At 51.1% G+C, this 14,094-nt stretch overlaps 10 protein-coding genes across 10 annotated transcripts; 8 read left to right on the top strand and 2 right to left on the bottom strand.

Annotated features, from left to right (window-relative positions):
- Positions 1-441: 441 nt before the first annotated feature.
- On the bottom strand, positions 442-747 carry N7468_000075 (uncharacterized protein; the record flags this gene model as incomplete). Its single annotated transcript, XM_058469372.1, has 1 exon — positions 442-747. The coding sequence occupies one exon, from the start codon at positions 745-747 to the stop codon at positions 442-444; it is 306 nt and encodes a 101-aa protein (XP_058335403.1).
- Positions 748-948: 201 nt separating this feature from the next.
- On the top strand, positions 949-1,314 carry N7468_000074 (uncharacterized protein; the record flags this gene model as incomplete). Its single annotated transcript, XM_058469371.1, has 2 exons — positions 949-1,103; positions 1,164-1,314. 2 exons carry the CDS (start codon positions 949-951, stop codon positions 1,312-1,314), a joined length of 306 nt encoding a protein of 101 aa, XP_058335402.1.
- A 628-nt stretch (positions 1,315-1,942) lies between these two features.
- On the top strand, positions 1,943-3,433 carry N7468_000073 (uncharacterized protein; the record flags this gene model as incomplete). The annotated part of the gene is made up of 5 exons (XM_058469370.1): positions 1,943-2,196; positions 2,244-2,593; positions 2,640-2,959; positions 3,018-3,186; positions 3,240-3,433. The coding sequence occupies 5 exons, from the start codon at positions 1,943-1,945 to the stop codon at positions 3,431-3,433; spliced, it is 1,287 nt and encodes a 428-aa protein (XP_058335401.1).
- A 1,100-nt stretch (positions 3,434-4,533) lies between these two features.
- N7468_000072 (uncharacterized protein) lies at positions 4,534-4,983 on the top strand (the record flags this gene model as incomplete). The annotated part of the gene is made up of 1 exon (XM_058469369.1): positions 4,534-4,983. One exon carries the CDS (start codon positions 4,534-4,536, stop codon positions 4,981-4,983), a length of 450 nt encoding a protein of 149 aa, XP_058335400.1.
- Positions 4,984-5,066: 83 nt separating this feature from the next.
- On the top strand, positions 5,067-5,294 carry N7468_000071 (pleiotropic drug resistance protein ABC superfamily; the record flags this gene model as incomplete). Its single annotated transcript, XM_058469368.1, has 1 exon — positions 5,067-5,294. The coding sequence occupies one exon, from the start codon at positions 5,067-5,069 to the stop codon at positions 5,292-5,294; it is 228 nt and encodes a 75-aa protein (XP_058335399.1).
- A 322-nt stretch (positions 5,295-5,616) lies between these two features.
- Positions 5,617-7,295, bottom strand: N7468_000070 (putative MFS transporter; the record flags this gene model as incomplete). Its single annotated transcript, XM_058469367.1, has 4 exons — positions 5,617-6,243; positions 6,306-6,850; positions 6,941-7,049; positions 7,110-7,295. 4 exons carry the CDS (start codon positions 7,293-7,295, stop codon positions 5,617-5,619), a joined length of 1,467 nt encoding a protein of 488 aa, XP_058335398.1.
- A 718-nt stretch (positions 7,296-8,013) lies between these two features.
- N7468_000069 (uncharacterized protein) lies at positions 8,014-9,322 on the top strand (the record flags this gene model as incomplete). The annotated part of the gene is made up of 5 exons (XM_058469366.1): positions 8,014-8,190; positions 8,255-8,291; positions 8,350-8,417; positions 8,469-8,960; positions 9,017-9,322. The coding sequence occupies 5 exons, from the start codon at positions 8,014-8,016 to the stop codon at positions 9,320-9,322; spliced, it is 1,080 nt and encodes a 359-aa protein (XP_058335397.1).
- An 899-nt stretch (positions 9,323-10,221) lies between these two features.
- On the top strand, positions 10,222-11,730 carry N7468_000068 (FAD-dependent oxidoreductase; the record flags this gene model as incomplete). Its single annotated transcript, XM_058469365.1, has 5 exons — positions 10,222-10,644; positions 10,732-11,014; positions 11,080-11,379; positions 11,435-11,510; positions 11,562-11,730. Coding segments are annotated over 5 exons (1,251 nt in total), but the record flags the coding sequence as incomplete, so codon positions are not given.
- Positions 11,731-12,365: 635 nt separating this feature from the next.
- N7468_000067 (uncharacterized protein) lies at positions 12,366-12,623 on the top strand (the record flags this gene model as incomplete). The annotated part of the gene is made up of 1 exon (XM_058469364.1): positions 12,366-12,623. One exon carries the CDS (start codon positions 12,366-12,368, stop codon positions 12,621-12,623), a length of 258 nt encoding a protein of 85 aa, XP_058335395.1.
- Positions 12,624-13,233: 610 nt separating this feature from the next.
- On the top strand, positions 13,234-14,019 carry N7468_000066 (uncharacterized protein; the record flags this gene model as incomplete). The annotated part of the gene is made up of 1 exon (XM_058469363.1): positions 13,234-14,019. One exon carries the CDS (start codon positions 13,234-13,236, stop codon positions 14,017-14,019), a length of 786 nt encoding a protein of 261 aa, XP_058335394.1.
- Between the last annotated feature and the right edge of the window lie 75 nt (positions 14,020-14,094).

The raw sequence follows: 14,094 nt of genomic DNA, 5'->3' as shown, positions 1-14,094 counted from the left end.
GACACAGAAAGGAAAACTTCATATAAGCTGTCTCTTCGTACTACTTGTCTCCTAGTCCAATCGTTCTAAGCTTGTACCAGTCTTGAGATAGTGTAGAGGGTGACCAGGAAGTGCGCACGGCGGTTCTCAGCCAGATACCCACGCTGTCCCAGCGAGGGTGTCATTACCTTATCAGATGAAGGATGGGTCCCCCGCAGTGGCCTTCGATTCGGTGGTGGTCTGCACCGCTTCAGCAGCAGCTTTCTTTTCAGCACGTAACTAATCAACTTTCGAGAAACTTCCTGTTTTTTACTCTATACACTGTGCCTGCATGCAGCATGCAGCATGCATCAGGCTTCGTCTCATGATTCCCGTCATTGGCCATTGCTTTTTGGGGGGGGCAGTGTTTCACTACCCTCAGCCAATCACGGAATCTATTGATAGGTGCCGCATGGGCGCGAGCTATGAGGGACCGAGCCATTGTACAGCACTCGAGCTCCTTTGGACGCGGTATTCACATCTCATAGGCAAGGTTCCCCGCTCGACTTTCACATGGTTATTTTGGCCGGCGGCTATGTTGGCTGGCGACTCACCCCAAGTTACAGCTCTACTTGGTCCGGCTCTGGCCAGCCAAATCAGCCTTTGTCCTGACGCAACTGAGAGCCTGTAGCCTAGCAGCGAGTAAGTGTAGTGGCTCTCATCTAAAAATAACTGACGACTCAAAGTTGGAAGATCTTCATCTGCACTACGTAGATCATACCAAAGCATTGTTTAGTGCTTATGCTTAGTTGGCAACAAGCAATCCTCCACTTGTACATCAGAGTTACGCGCTCAAGTTACTTGGCTAGACTATGGAAACACCGCAATACTTAAGGCTCAATGCAGCCCTGGAGACGACCAACTTATTTCTTATTATCCTTGTATCTTGGCTACATCTTACTCGCACGCTATCTTCGAGCTTCGCTTGCAATGTCATCGATACGTCGGAACTTCTCGACTACAGCTCGCGCTCTCCTTGAATTCATATGGAAGGGGACGACCTCTAACCCCCAATACGAGGCTCGTATTAAAGCGAAACTTGCCAAGAACCGGAAACTAGCCGATGCTGATAAGGTGGAGATTGCGTATGTCTCTCGGAGAGTGTCACAGCGTTACTAAATTCGCCGAGTACTGATGAATCTCAGTGGTGACGAACACACCTCGCCAGAAGACCCTAAGGCTCGCGTGTCGGGGCAAGTGTTCAAGAACAACCGTCGACTTACATCTCTCCACGCATATCACGATGGAACGATCATATACTCCAAGGACAGTATCAACAAAGCCCAAGAAGACTAAGCTGCAAATTCGAAGTGACAACAATCTGTATACCTCGGGATGATAGGGTGGTGATACGGGCTTGTATAGTGCTGCAGAGAATCAAGCCGACTGTGGACAGGGTCATTTGATGTATAATTACCCAGCCATAGAGTGAACATGGATATGTAGCAGTCTCTCATTCATCGTTGTCAATGGTAGTTCTCTTTCTGTACAGGAATGTTGATGGTGGAATTAGGACCGAGTCAAAAAGGACACCGTACCATGCTGCTATCAGATATGCCCAACAGACTTTGTTCATAGCATGGGCACTATGCCCCTGTATGTTGAAGTGCTTCGTATTTTTGACAGGAATTGTCATGGCGTTATTTTTGTCTAGAGTTACTTGATGCTGGGACCTCTGCCGCGATTTTGACCTGAGCTCCCGAGAGATTGGAACCCGCATTTTTTTTAGCGCTGCGCTAATGCACAAGACATAATGCGACATGCCGCGCGAGCTTACGGGATCCCAACTAGCCAGATTCGAGGCTCGAAGTTCCGACTACACCGCCTACGGAATCCAAAACAAGCCATCTTCGCTCCAAGTTCGTACTACCCCCTTCTCTCTATAACAAATGAACCTGTGTCAGGCTTTTTGGCTTGCAGAATAATGACGCGGAATCTTCCTAATATTCTCATGCATCCTTTCAAGGCGTTTCGCCAGTCTCCTTGGGCAATTTCGTCCGCCCTTCCATCTCGAATTGACCCGTCCTTGCTGATTGAAGAAGAGAACTCTCCTTACTACGAACCCGCCTATTTCTATCCGGCGCGGATCGGTGAAATACTGAATAACCGGTATCAAATTGCGACCAAGCTTGGCCACGGAAGCAGATCGACTGTGTGGCTTGCAAGGGACCTTCACCAGTTCGTATTGGCCTAATCACAATTTGAGGTACACGCTGACAGTATAGGTGGCGCTGGTCGAATGAGCGATATGTGGCTCTGAAAATTAACTCCAATAATTCCCACGCACGGAAAACTCCTGGTGGCGTTGAGCTGGAGGTTCTGCGGCATATAACGAGAGCGAACCCTCAACATGAGGGTTTCCGTTTCGTTCGAAAATTACTCAATTCGTTTTCTGTCCAGGGAATCTCAGGGGACCATGTATGTCTCGTCTTCGAACCTTTACGTGAGTCACTGGGAAAATACTGCCAACGATGGCAAGGTCGCGTGATGCCACCGGAGATTTTCAAAATAATCCTCCAAGAAATACTCCAAGCGCTTGATTATCTCCACACTGAATGTCATATCATTCATACCGGTAAGAATCCTTGTTTGCGATAGTTAACAATATTGTTCTCACGCAGAAATAACAGACTTAAAGCCGGATAACATCATGGTACGACTGGAGGATCGTGAGCTCTTATCCCAGAATGCTCGAGAGGAGTTTGAAAACCCACTACCTCAGAAGCATTGCAAGGATGGACGCATTATCTATCTATCCCGTAAGGACTATGGCCCGTTGAAGGACATCATCGGACTGATTGAAGTCGTCGACTTTGACCTGGCAGTCCAAGGTGATATTCTTCAGGATGGATGTATCCAGGCGGAGGTATATCGTGCGCCAGAGGTCATCCTTGACAGAGGGTACACGTATAGTGCTGATATATGGAGTCTGGGAGTTATGGTACGCGGTGCCCCCAACCCCCAAACACATACCAGCACAAACTAACCTTTGAATGAAGCTATGGGATTTTCTAGAAGGACGAACACTGTTTGAATCAGTTGATCCACGCACCGTTGAAGTCTATGATGATGAAACGCATCTTTCGTATATAACGTCGCTTTTGGGTCCTGCCCCTAAAGACTTTGTTCGCCGCGGCAAGAGGACATCGATGTTCTATACGGCTGCTGGTAAGTGAGTCTATCACTTAAATATCTTTTATATAACTAACACTACATTTCAGGAACACTCAAAAGGGAAGACCTTGTCCCTAGTGACTTTAGCTTTGAAAGCACTATCTCCAAGTTTGACGGGGAAGAGAAGAGGAGGTTTATTAGCTTCGTCAAAAGGATGATCAAATGGAAACCCGAAGAGCGAAGTACGGCGGCGGAGCTACTACAGGATCCATGGCTTCATAACGACTATCCGCAAATATGAGGCTGTCTTCCATCTTTACCGACCGTGACCAGGATAGGAGGGTATAAAGGAGAATGGATAGCCATCCATTGCCACTTTCATGCCGTCGGGACACCTTTTCACATAGGCAAAGCTCACTGTGACCCATTCTTGTTCCTAAGGGACCTTAACCATGGAAATGATCGCACTCACAGAGGGCTAAAAGGTACCTCTGGGTCCTGAAGCCGTCCAGATCCTCAGCAGTGTCCGACACGCTCCTTTTGCCAACGTGGTTTCACCTTTTTTTCGCAATACCACATCGGGTTGCCGGAATCCTTCAAAGTTTCGAGCCGAAAATGGCTCTAGGGGAGGCGGCCCTGATCGAGCGACACCGCAAGAACCATGGTAGGCATTCCAGTAATGATAATTAAGCCACCCCATATCAAGCCCCAAAAAAGGCGGAACACCTCGTTCAATGTGTACATGGGCAGCCCGAGAGATCGTGCGGTGTTGACCATGGTCGTGCATCCCGAGGAAATCGATCCGAAAGATCCCCACTATTCTCCTACAATGGACTATATACTGATTATTAGCCCTAGAGTTATCACTGTTGGCACGCGTGACTTTGCTTTGCGTCACGGTGTGCGACTCTTCTGAAAGCTGAGAGACGCTGGGGTCAAAGTGGAGCTGTTAGTCTCAAGGTGCATGTGGCATGGATTTAAATGGTTCCTGTGATCCCAGGGGCATTTTGTATCCGTGCTACTGTTATCGATCATCTAGAAAGGGAAATAAAGTGCTGAAATAGGCTCAGTACGATCCAAGGTACAACTCCCAAAATCTATATAGTTACAAGGTTTGACGTATAGAAATTAGAAATAACAACTTGATTTCGATTATCATAGTAACTGGTTGGTCTGTCCGCACATCCAGTTGTTGCTTCAATATACACTCTCAATATATATCGAAGGAAAATGTTTGGTTCGGATAATGATCCTTCGATAATAAAGGCTATTATTAATTGGTAATTATCTAGTTAGTATAAAGCCGGTGTTCTAGTATATGGATAAGGTTCTAAATTGATTGATCAAGAAGAGCAATAACCGAAGTTCCAACGGGGGCTCTTTGCTCGTAGCCTGCGTATCATGACTGATACCTGTGGGAAAGCGACACTGCTCACTCTATATCAAGCATCAGATGCCATCTATGAGCTGATGGACAAGGTCCTTGTCATTGACAAAGGTCGAATGATTTTCCAAGGGCCCGCCTGCGCAGCGAAGCAGTATTTCGAAGACCTTGGATATGAATGCGCAGAGATGCAAACCACCTCCGACTTCTTGACCAGCATTACTCTGCCCGAGCGCCGGAAATTCCCGCCTGGTTGGGAACATCGAGCCCCTAAGGGCCGCGCTCTTGAACTCGAAGCGGCGTTCAAGAATATCGAGATATCAGTCGAGCAATATGACATTCGGCAGACAATGGGGAGTGTTCGATCAAATTCAGAGCAAGGCAGCGTCGAGGAACTCAAGCGCTCTATGCAGAGCGACAAGTCAAGCCTCCATATACGACCTCGCTCTTGGTCGCGGCAACCTTGACGATATTCTTCATTATTATGTGTGAGTTGTTTAACGGAGTCCTCTGTCCACACGACAAGCTGCCCGCTTTTTAGAAGTATGCGATGTACTACGGCACGCGCTTTACGTACTGGATCGGAGGTGTGCTGACCACAGTCCTTTATGGTGCGCCTATGAAGTGCGCCGATGATGAACTGATGGTGTTCGCGAGTCCATCGAATATGACATGTAGTGAGTATGCTGGGCCTTGGCTCGCCGAGAAGGGCGTGGGGTCTCTCGAATCCAGGAAGTACTGGGACGTGTGGCTACTGCGAGTACAGCTCCGGGGATGATGTGAGTAACAAATCAACTTCATTTCAGAGTACATACATGGCTAACTGGTTTCAAGTACCTTGCTGGCCTTGGGCTGGATGAGTCGAAGATCTGGCCGTATTTCGGCATTTTTCTTGCTTTCACGGTTACAAATTACATGATGGTCTATCTGCTGGTCTATGTCCGCTCCGTCCTGACGTCGGTCTGGCAGCCAAAATAAGGAACAAGCCAATGATGTGGCTCCAAACGTATATAGTGCTGCCATACCAGGGTGCTTCCTGGCTCTGTTAAATACAAATCCCAATGTTCATGCGGGTGCGATAAGCATCGTCATTTCCAGCGTTAATACGCGTAGCGGAAGAAAGGGTTCTGCTTATCCGTGAGACCAGCCCATTTTGTCTCATCCACCATCGATCTATCAAGGGACCCTTGTTCGCGGTCGCGTCGACGATTCATCCACTTGTAGTAAAGGAACAGCACGACCGAGAGAAGTGCACCGGCTGCTTGGGTAGCCAACACGGAGATCTTAGCGGGATGATACTCCGGCGCATCGCGGGCCTGGAACGTCTGGGGACCGATGATATTGCCGACGGAGAAGGAGCCCGCGACGAGGGCGCTTGCGAATGCGCGCTTCGTGTGGCCGGCGCAGTTGGCCATTGTCCACTGGTAGAGGATCGGCAGGGTGGCCACGACGGCATTGACGAGGTAGATGCCCATGAGCACGCCGGCTATGTTACTCTTGGGGAGGAAAGACATCAGCCCGCCGCCGATGATGCCCGGGATAGTACAGAGGATGTTCCAAGCCCAGCGGTGTGAGAACGTTCGGATTCCATATCCGACCAGCAGCGTGAAGAAAATACTGACGAGGCCGGACGGGGTGTTGAGCAGAGCGGAGATGGGCCCTGAGTAGCCAAAGCCCGCGATCAGTGTGGCCGAGTACGTGGTCACCACGCCGCTGGAGACGGAGATCTAGGTCCCAGTCAGTTTCATTTGTCACGCCAATAGAAAAGGAATGGGATATCCCATCATACCAGAATCGTAATCAAGGTCAAAAGCCAGAGCTGAACGTCCAGCACAGCCTCGCCGATCTGTTTTACATTGATCGAACTGCTCCACAGTCCCGTCTGGTTCTCGCTGACATGCTGCAAGAGAGCAACCTTATCGCTGTCCGACAGCCAGGGCGCCTTGACCGGCGTATCGGGGATGAAGAAGAATGTTAAGGCACCAACCACCACTGTGACCAGCCCCAGCACGAGAAACATGATCCGCCAGCTGCTGAGAGCCGCATGTTCGACATGCTGGAAGGCAAAGGAAATGATCCCACCCAAAATCTGCGCCACCCCGAGGCCCATGTACCAGAAGGTGAAGCGAGGCGCTTGCTCACTGCGGGTATAATACTGGCTACTGATCAGCATCAAGGATGGACCGATCGTCGCCTCAAAGATGCCCAGGAAGACTCGTGCGACCAAAATGCCCCGATAGTCATGAGCTCCGGCCGACGCTGCAGCTGCTACTCCCCACAGAAAGACATTGCCACCCAGCCATTTAGCGGCGGGGATTTTCTGCAGACAATATACTGCGAAAGTGTTAGAGCAAGGGGAAGAAGAGAGTAGAGGGGAAAGGAGGGCAAAACAAGTGACCAGACAAAGGGGCCCTGCAAACTCACCATTGGGAATCTCGGCGAGCAAATAAGCTACGAAAAAGTAGGTCGCCAGGTTGGAAAACTCATTGCCGACCAATTTCAGATCAGCTTTGATGCCCATGACGGCGGCATACTGGAGAGGATTTTTTTTTTTTAGTTTTCGGTCGTGGTTTGGGGTTACTCTCCCACTTACGTTCAGCATGACCTTGTCCAGGAACTGCAGGACATAGCAGCAGAACATGTAGGGCAGGATGTGCCAGTCGATCTTCCGACGGATCGCCGCCATGTTGGCCTGAGCTGCCTCATCGCCATGATTACTGAGATACCCCACCGCTTCGTCCGTTTGATCCAAAAGCAGATCGGGCTGTTTCCCTGCCATTGTAGAGAAGAGCGCTTCTTTCCACGGATCTGGGGTGTATGGACAAGGACAACCAAACAAAGAAGTGAAAAAAAAAAGAGCGAGACGGCCCCGACAAACAAGGCAGGGTCGGAGAGAAAAGAATGGTGTACAAGATGCGAGGACAGATCACCTGAACTTAGTGCATTTGAATATTTGAGTTGAATGTTTCACGGATGGCGTGGAAACTACCCTGGACTTTAGATAGAACTTGACTAGGCCCTTTCGGGGAGGGCAGATGCGATGTAACGAAGCTATCCAATGTTCCCAAAGTTCTGTGGAATTACCGCAAACCCAATACCAAGCGACAAAGAACAGGTAATTTTCACAGGTGGATTCTGAAAGTTTGCCTCGAGGAGAGTTTGGTCACTATTGGAGGCTGCAGATACCAAGTCCGTCGTCATTGGTACAGCCTTGACTCGAGTTACTGCCACACGCAAGGGGTGAGCGGAGATTGGGGTCGTCCAGCTGGGGCCGCGGAGCCTCTTTTGTTATTTGGATGTATTTTATTTTCTTTTCTGTTGCGAGGATCCCATTTAATCTGATACAAGACTTTTGGTCCTCTGTCCTTTGCCCTTTTTCGGATTGTCCTGCGGTAGACGTTATCCCTTCGCGGCCTCCGCGCCATGCGGTAGATAATCCACGTGGAATCGGACATTGAAATCAATGTCGCTCGCTGCTTTCCTTTCACCCATGCGCCATGGGGTGGGTTTACAATGCCTCGCCTGCCGTGGATGCGGCATCGCAATATCCCGTCATCCTGGCCGTGTGCTTGAGTCTGACGGTGGTGATGGTTACCACCGTCCTCTTGCGGCTGGGGATCCGCGCTCGCTCGAGTCGACTGGGCGCAGCAGACTATGTGATGATTGTAGGAATGGTGCGTATGGACTTGAAAGTGTACTCATGTTAGCACTTGATCCTGAGGCTGACCTTTCTCCCAGATCTTTAGTGTGATCTATAGTGCGCTGTGCATCGCACGTATGGCTCTTTGTTCGCATTTTATTACTTGCATCTCCCAGCTAATCTTGTTCTATAGAAAGCCGATATGGGCTTGGACTGCCACTCAAGCTACGCCCCCACGAAGATCTGGCAACGTATACAAAGGTTGGAAAACAGATTCGAAGGACTCCGAGATCGCGGCTGACCCTCTTCTAGTTGAACTACGCAGGCCGTCCCTTCTATCAGATTGGCATTGCCGGTTTCAAGGCGTCGCTCTGCCTCAGCTACCTCCGTCTCCTCTCGGGCACATCCAAACGGTTCTATCGATATCTGATCTGGGTGGTGATCATGATCTCAACGCTTGGGCATATTGCAGGGACTGCAGTGCTGCTTTTTAATTGTACCCCGGTGGCACGATCCTGGAATATGAAGATCCCCGGAAAATGCCTGCCGGTAGGAGCTACGTTTTATGGGCTCGCGATATTCACGATCATCTGCGATGTGATGATCATCTTTCTGCCGATCCCCCTCCTACTCAAGCTGAAAATCAAGCCTGCCCAGAAGGCCGGAGTGGTTTGCCTGTTTCTCTTGGGTCTGTTCACGACGATTTGCTCAATTCTACGCCTGACGCAGATCCACCGAGTGGCATTTGGTGACGGGGACTCGACGATGCTGGTGTTATGGGGCACCATTGAATTTAATGTCGGAGTATGTGATCTTGACGCCAGATTCCTGAATGATGATCCAGCTGACTCTGCGTGTAGAACATCGTGACTTGTGTTCCCTACCTCGCACCGCTGCTGAAAGGTGTTGTGCGCGACTTCCGGTCCACCACCGGCCGCAAGTACTACGACAGTCGGAAGGAAAACTACAACATGGATGCTTGGTCCAACGAGCAAAGATCCCAGCTTCAGTCCAATGTGTCCGGCCCATCTTATTCATATATGAAGCGGACTGCAAGCGAGGAGTTGATTCTTGCCAATCCAGAACCGGCCCATGGGGGAATCGAGATGACGGTCGAATATCAGGTATCGCTTGAAAGGCGACCCGCGTCTGGCATTGGGAGGTGATAGTCCGGGTTGCTGTCATTGGTTTTTCGGGCACGATTTCTCGGTACATGTTATCATTAGTTTTCTTTGTTTGCGATGGACTGGCTGTGGCTGTAACGTTTTGGGCCGTGGCTATTTAGGAGTACAATACAGAGGGATACACCTCAGAATTTACAACCTGTGCTAATCCCTGTCGACTGTCATCCGACTCAAGCTCATACACTTGGCCTTTAAGGCCTGAATTCGTAAAGTGGACTGTCTACCTTCCTGCATGGATCCCGGAATTGCCCCCCCACTCCATAGGGCAGGGTTCCCGCTGCGCCACGAAAGTCAACTTGATTGCTGCTCTTTGTTAAAGTCCCGCGGGGACACGGCCCCAGTGGGGACGGGAGGATCGCAGGAAGACACTTGAGAGGCTCCGGGCAATTTGTAGTGTTGGCACAGTTGATTTTGGCACAGTCACTGGCACCGCATGAGTGTCGATCTTCTTTTTTTCGGGCCCCGCAGGTTTCAGTGCGGCCGAGTTGCGTTGTATTGGCCTCGAGATAAGCCAGTCGAGAATACCAAAAGAAAAAAAAGAAAACCGCAAATGATTCTCCAGCATCCTGGTTCCGGGTTACGGGCTTGTAACTTTCAGCGGGCGTCGCTATTGAACTGTATGCGCCCAGAGCGGGTTGACAAATGTAACAAAGTGACCTCACAAATGGATATACCTCCTTCAGCCCCTCTTAGCCGCATAAATCAAGTAGAACCCAGACTTTGAATCGGGAGGCTGTAGGCGCCAGCCGATACTTCTCTCCACTCCGCGAGGTTCGTGATCTGACTGGTCGTATTTTCGCGATATTAGACTTCGGAAGGGGTGTGACCTGTGAGCTCCAGAGAAAAAGCACAAGTGCCGACAACAACAGACAATAACAGAGCAGACCCTTGGCCATCACAGCGTCTTGTGTTACTATGCTGTGAATGCCGTGATGCTTGATACTCCCGTCTTGATCATTGGCGCAGGGATCAGCGGCCTGATCCTCGCGCAACATCTCCAACGCCATGGCGTCCCCTTCCAGATCTTTGATCGCGATTCCGCCCTGGACGCGCGAAGCGGTGGATGGGGCCTGACACTGCACTGGTCTCTCCCAGCGCTGCGAGAGCTGCTTCCAGAGGATCTGGTGCGGCGGTTCTCCGACACATTTGTCAACAAGGACGCAGCGGCCCGCGGCGACGTCGGACGGTTCCAGTTCTTCAACCTCAAAACCGGCGAAGCGTTGTACAGCGTCCCTGCAGCAGAGCGCATCCGCGTGAACCGAGGCCGACTGCGCGAGCTGCTGACTTCCGGGCTGGATGTCCAGGTACACACTAATCACCTCCATCTATTACGCCTCTAGAGCTACGGTTGCTTGTATTTGGAAGCAGGACCAATACTGACGACGCGATAGTGGAACAAAACTCTCCAGAGCATCGACTCGGCCGCTGACTCTGTGACGGCCCATTTCGACGATGGAACCGCGGCAAGCGGACGCTTACTTGTTGCTTGCGACGGCGCCCGGTCGCGCGCGCGCCAGATCTTGTACCCGGACTGCCAGATGAACCCCCTGCCTGTGCAACTGCTCGGTGCGTCGCCTCTCTACACGGCCGAGGAGATGAGGGGGGCGCAGTCGTTCGACCCGTTCATTTTCCAAGGATCGCACCCGGACACGGACGTCTTCTTCTTTTTCAGTTGTATGTAACCTCCTGCCTCGGGCCTTTCGCTGATTCGAGGATGTAAGCTCACGGGAAGAATGTAGTCTTGGACACGCCTAGTAATTTCGATGAGAGCAGCCGTGATCGGTATCACTGTCAGATCATCATCTCATGGGCGGACAGTAAAGGGATTCCCGTGCCGACGGGGAATGCGGAGCGCGTGGCCTTGATGAAGAAGTTGACGGACAACTGGGCGGAGCCGTTCCGGTCTTTGGTGCACCAGATTCCCGCGGACAGCGAGGCTCGCTCGATTCGTCTCGAGGACTGGATGTTGCAGCGAGGCCGCTCTCATGCCCACCCGCGGGTGGTGCTGGTGGGAGACTCGGCGCACACGATGACTATGTGTGAGTGATATACAGAGATTCCGTGGGATGCGAAATCGCACGCTAATGGCCATAGTCCGGGGCGAGGGGGCCAACAATGCCATTGTAGATGTCTTGGACTTGGTGAAACAGGTGGACATGCGGGACGCTCAGTGAGTTTCAGCTGTGGCTGTTGGCTGGATGGCTTGGCTAATCTGGTACAGATCTTTTACCTCTGGCAAGCTGGCTGCTTCGCTTGCTGCGTACGAGAAGGCTCTCTTTTCTCGCGCAGAGCCGAGCTTCTTGGCTTCGCGGCAGGCGTGTCTCGATGCTCATGATTTCTCGAAGATCACCGAGGGAAGTCCGTTGGTTGCCGCTCGGGTGCTGAAATGAGACTGCATTTGTTTGTAGAGGCACCAGGATATAGATATGCAGACAGATCTCAGTAAAAGGATGAACTCCTAAAGGAATCCAGGAGTGCTGTGAACTTTATGCTGAGGTCACCCGATGCCCACTTTCTACTTCAGCATCTCGTATATATTGGGGCACCGCTTTTTATTCTATTCTTTTGAAACCTTTATTGGCTTTTCGATGTGGGGGGTTATGGACGAATAAGCCCAAGGCAGTTGTACTGGGAAGCCCATACAGGCTGCATAGCAAGGACCAGGGCCCTGAGCTATATTAGTAAGCTATGTCGGTGATGTATAAAATGGTAGAGTATCAGCGAAGGCTTTTACTTCTGCCTCTCTTAGCTTGTTTTCACTTCACGTCAAGTGGCTTGGACCGGCTTATAGGATATCTCCTTCCACTTCTTACCCCGCTCCCCGCATCTCTCCCACTTCTTGTCTCTACAGAGTCTGGATTTGACACACCCTTCGTCTTCCCTTACAACTCTCATTTCGTCCATCGATAATGCATGTCTGGTTGAAAGCAAGCTCTGTGACTGTTAAGTCTGGGCATGTTGTACTCCATGGCTGGGGCTAATAACCCTCTTTCTTTAGAAAGAGTTGTCAAACCAATCGACCTTGATGGAATCGTGCCCTCTTATCGCAGAGGGCTCACCAAGTCTCCTACTCGGGGAGAAGCTTGGTGTATCGTCACAGCATGTGCCAATTGTCACTGGAACAGAGAGCGTCCGTGGCCTTGTTCCAATCCCGCTAGCCAGAAACTACAGAGCGGACCCGAAAGACTCTCAGAAAGGGTACAGTGAGCCCAGGGAAAAGGAAGTCTACCTCAACCGCCAATTTCTTTACGTCTCCATCGACAATACTCCAGTCTTGAAATGAGAAAATTGGAAGCTGGATATTCCGAATCGTTTCCGAGTGTGGCTTTCGCAATGGCCCCAAGAGACCTTTGCAACTTCTCAAGATATGAGGCAGATAAGGATTTTAGCATCGGTGTTATCAGAATTAATTTCTTCTGGAACCATTATATTGTGCTACCGGCCAAGTATTGACATCAGGAAATATCGGAGATCATGGACGACATGCACGCAAATGCTGAGACCCTGAAATTCATGGTGAATGGGGGTAAACGCCACCACTGTCTCTGGAACTAGGCTCGCAATGCCATAGTATTAGGGTTCTTCCTCCAGCCTTAGCCCATTCCACATTACTCTGTCGAGGAGAAATTTAGCTCTTTCAACAGAGCTTCATCCGAAAACCTACTTCATTTCGCTCTGGGCTGGCTGTGCAGACACGGGTCTGAGGTGACATGGATGTAATCATGCCCCTTGTACGTTCTTCGCATAGAATAGACATCTTAGTTATTATCCGCCTCCCATCTCTGCTCTACTGTCATGAACATCTACTGCTTTCCTGCCCTGGTCGTATATTTATGCACTACCCGCGGAACCGCATTAGCCCCCGCCTGGTCCCACCAATCCAATCCCTCGCGATGACCTCATATCTTCCCCAGATCCACACAAACCCATTTCTGGGCCCCGTAAACAACTATTCCTCAACACATCCCGATGCCTGTCCAGCCATGCATCATAGCCACCATAGACCGCTCAATGTTGCCTACGCGACGTCCATGAGAAACCACCCCTTTGGCACGGCCTTGTATACGCCGCTCGCGCGTAGAGAGTTCCACCCTGGAAGCTGTGGCTACTTCGATGCCGCGGGGTCCTGGAACCCCATCACCGACGTATCAGACGGCCCGCGGCTGGCGGCCCAAGGCTACGCGTCTGTAGAGGAGGAGCTGGAGAAAGCGCCCGCCGAGACGGGCATCCAATGGGGCCCGCTTGCGTCGGAGAACGTCGTTGGTCGCAGTGTGGACTTCTCCGGCGGGCTGTCGTCCGAGTTGGCCGCGGCGCTGCCGGCCAATTTCTCGGCGGAGTTTGCGTTTTCGAATACCTCGTCCGGAGGGGCGTTGCTGGTCACGTCCCCGCCGATCGTGCACGAGCGGTTCTACCATGAATCCATGTTTAAGCAGTGGGTGATCCGCAATGCCGACCGGCTGGTTAGACAGCGGAGCGAGATCTTCCAGTACGGGTTGTGCGTGGTGACGAAGACCTGGTCGACGCAGGACTGCGCGATCCATATGTGGGACGAGGTGGGAAGGAAGTCAAGGTTGGGTTTGATGTTGGCGTTGAGGCGATTGGGCAACTGGGGCCGGGGGTGGGCTGGTCGGTCAATAAGAAAGACGGAGGATGGATGCGCTATAGAGCGAGTCAGGTAAGAATGAGGTACCACCGCCAGAAGCATAGTATTGATTTCTTGCAGAACGACGGGGGGCTGGTGGTCTTCTTCGATG

The sequence above is a fragment of the Penicillium chermesinum genome (genome assembly GCF_028974085.1).
Source record: "Penicillium chermesinum strain IBT 19713 chromosome Unknown utg000001l:1.0-1975020.0:1.0-1976611.0, whole genome shotgun sequence".
Taxonomy (NCBI): domain Eukaryota; kingdom Fungi; phylum Ascomycota; class Eurotiomycetes; order Eurotiales; family Aspergillaceae; genus Penicillium; species Penicillium chermesinum.
Note: the sequence above shows the minus strand (reverse complement) of the source record. Positions and strands in the feature narration are given on the sequence as shown.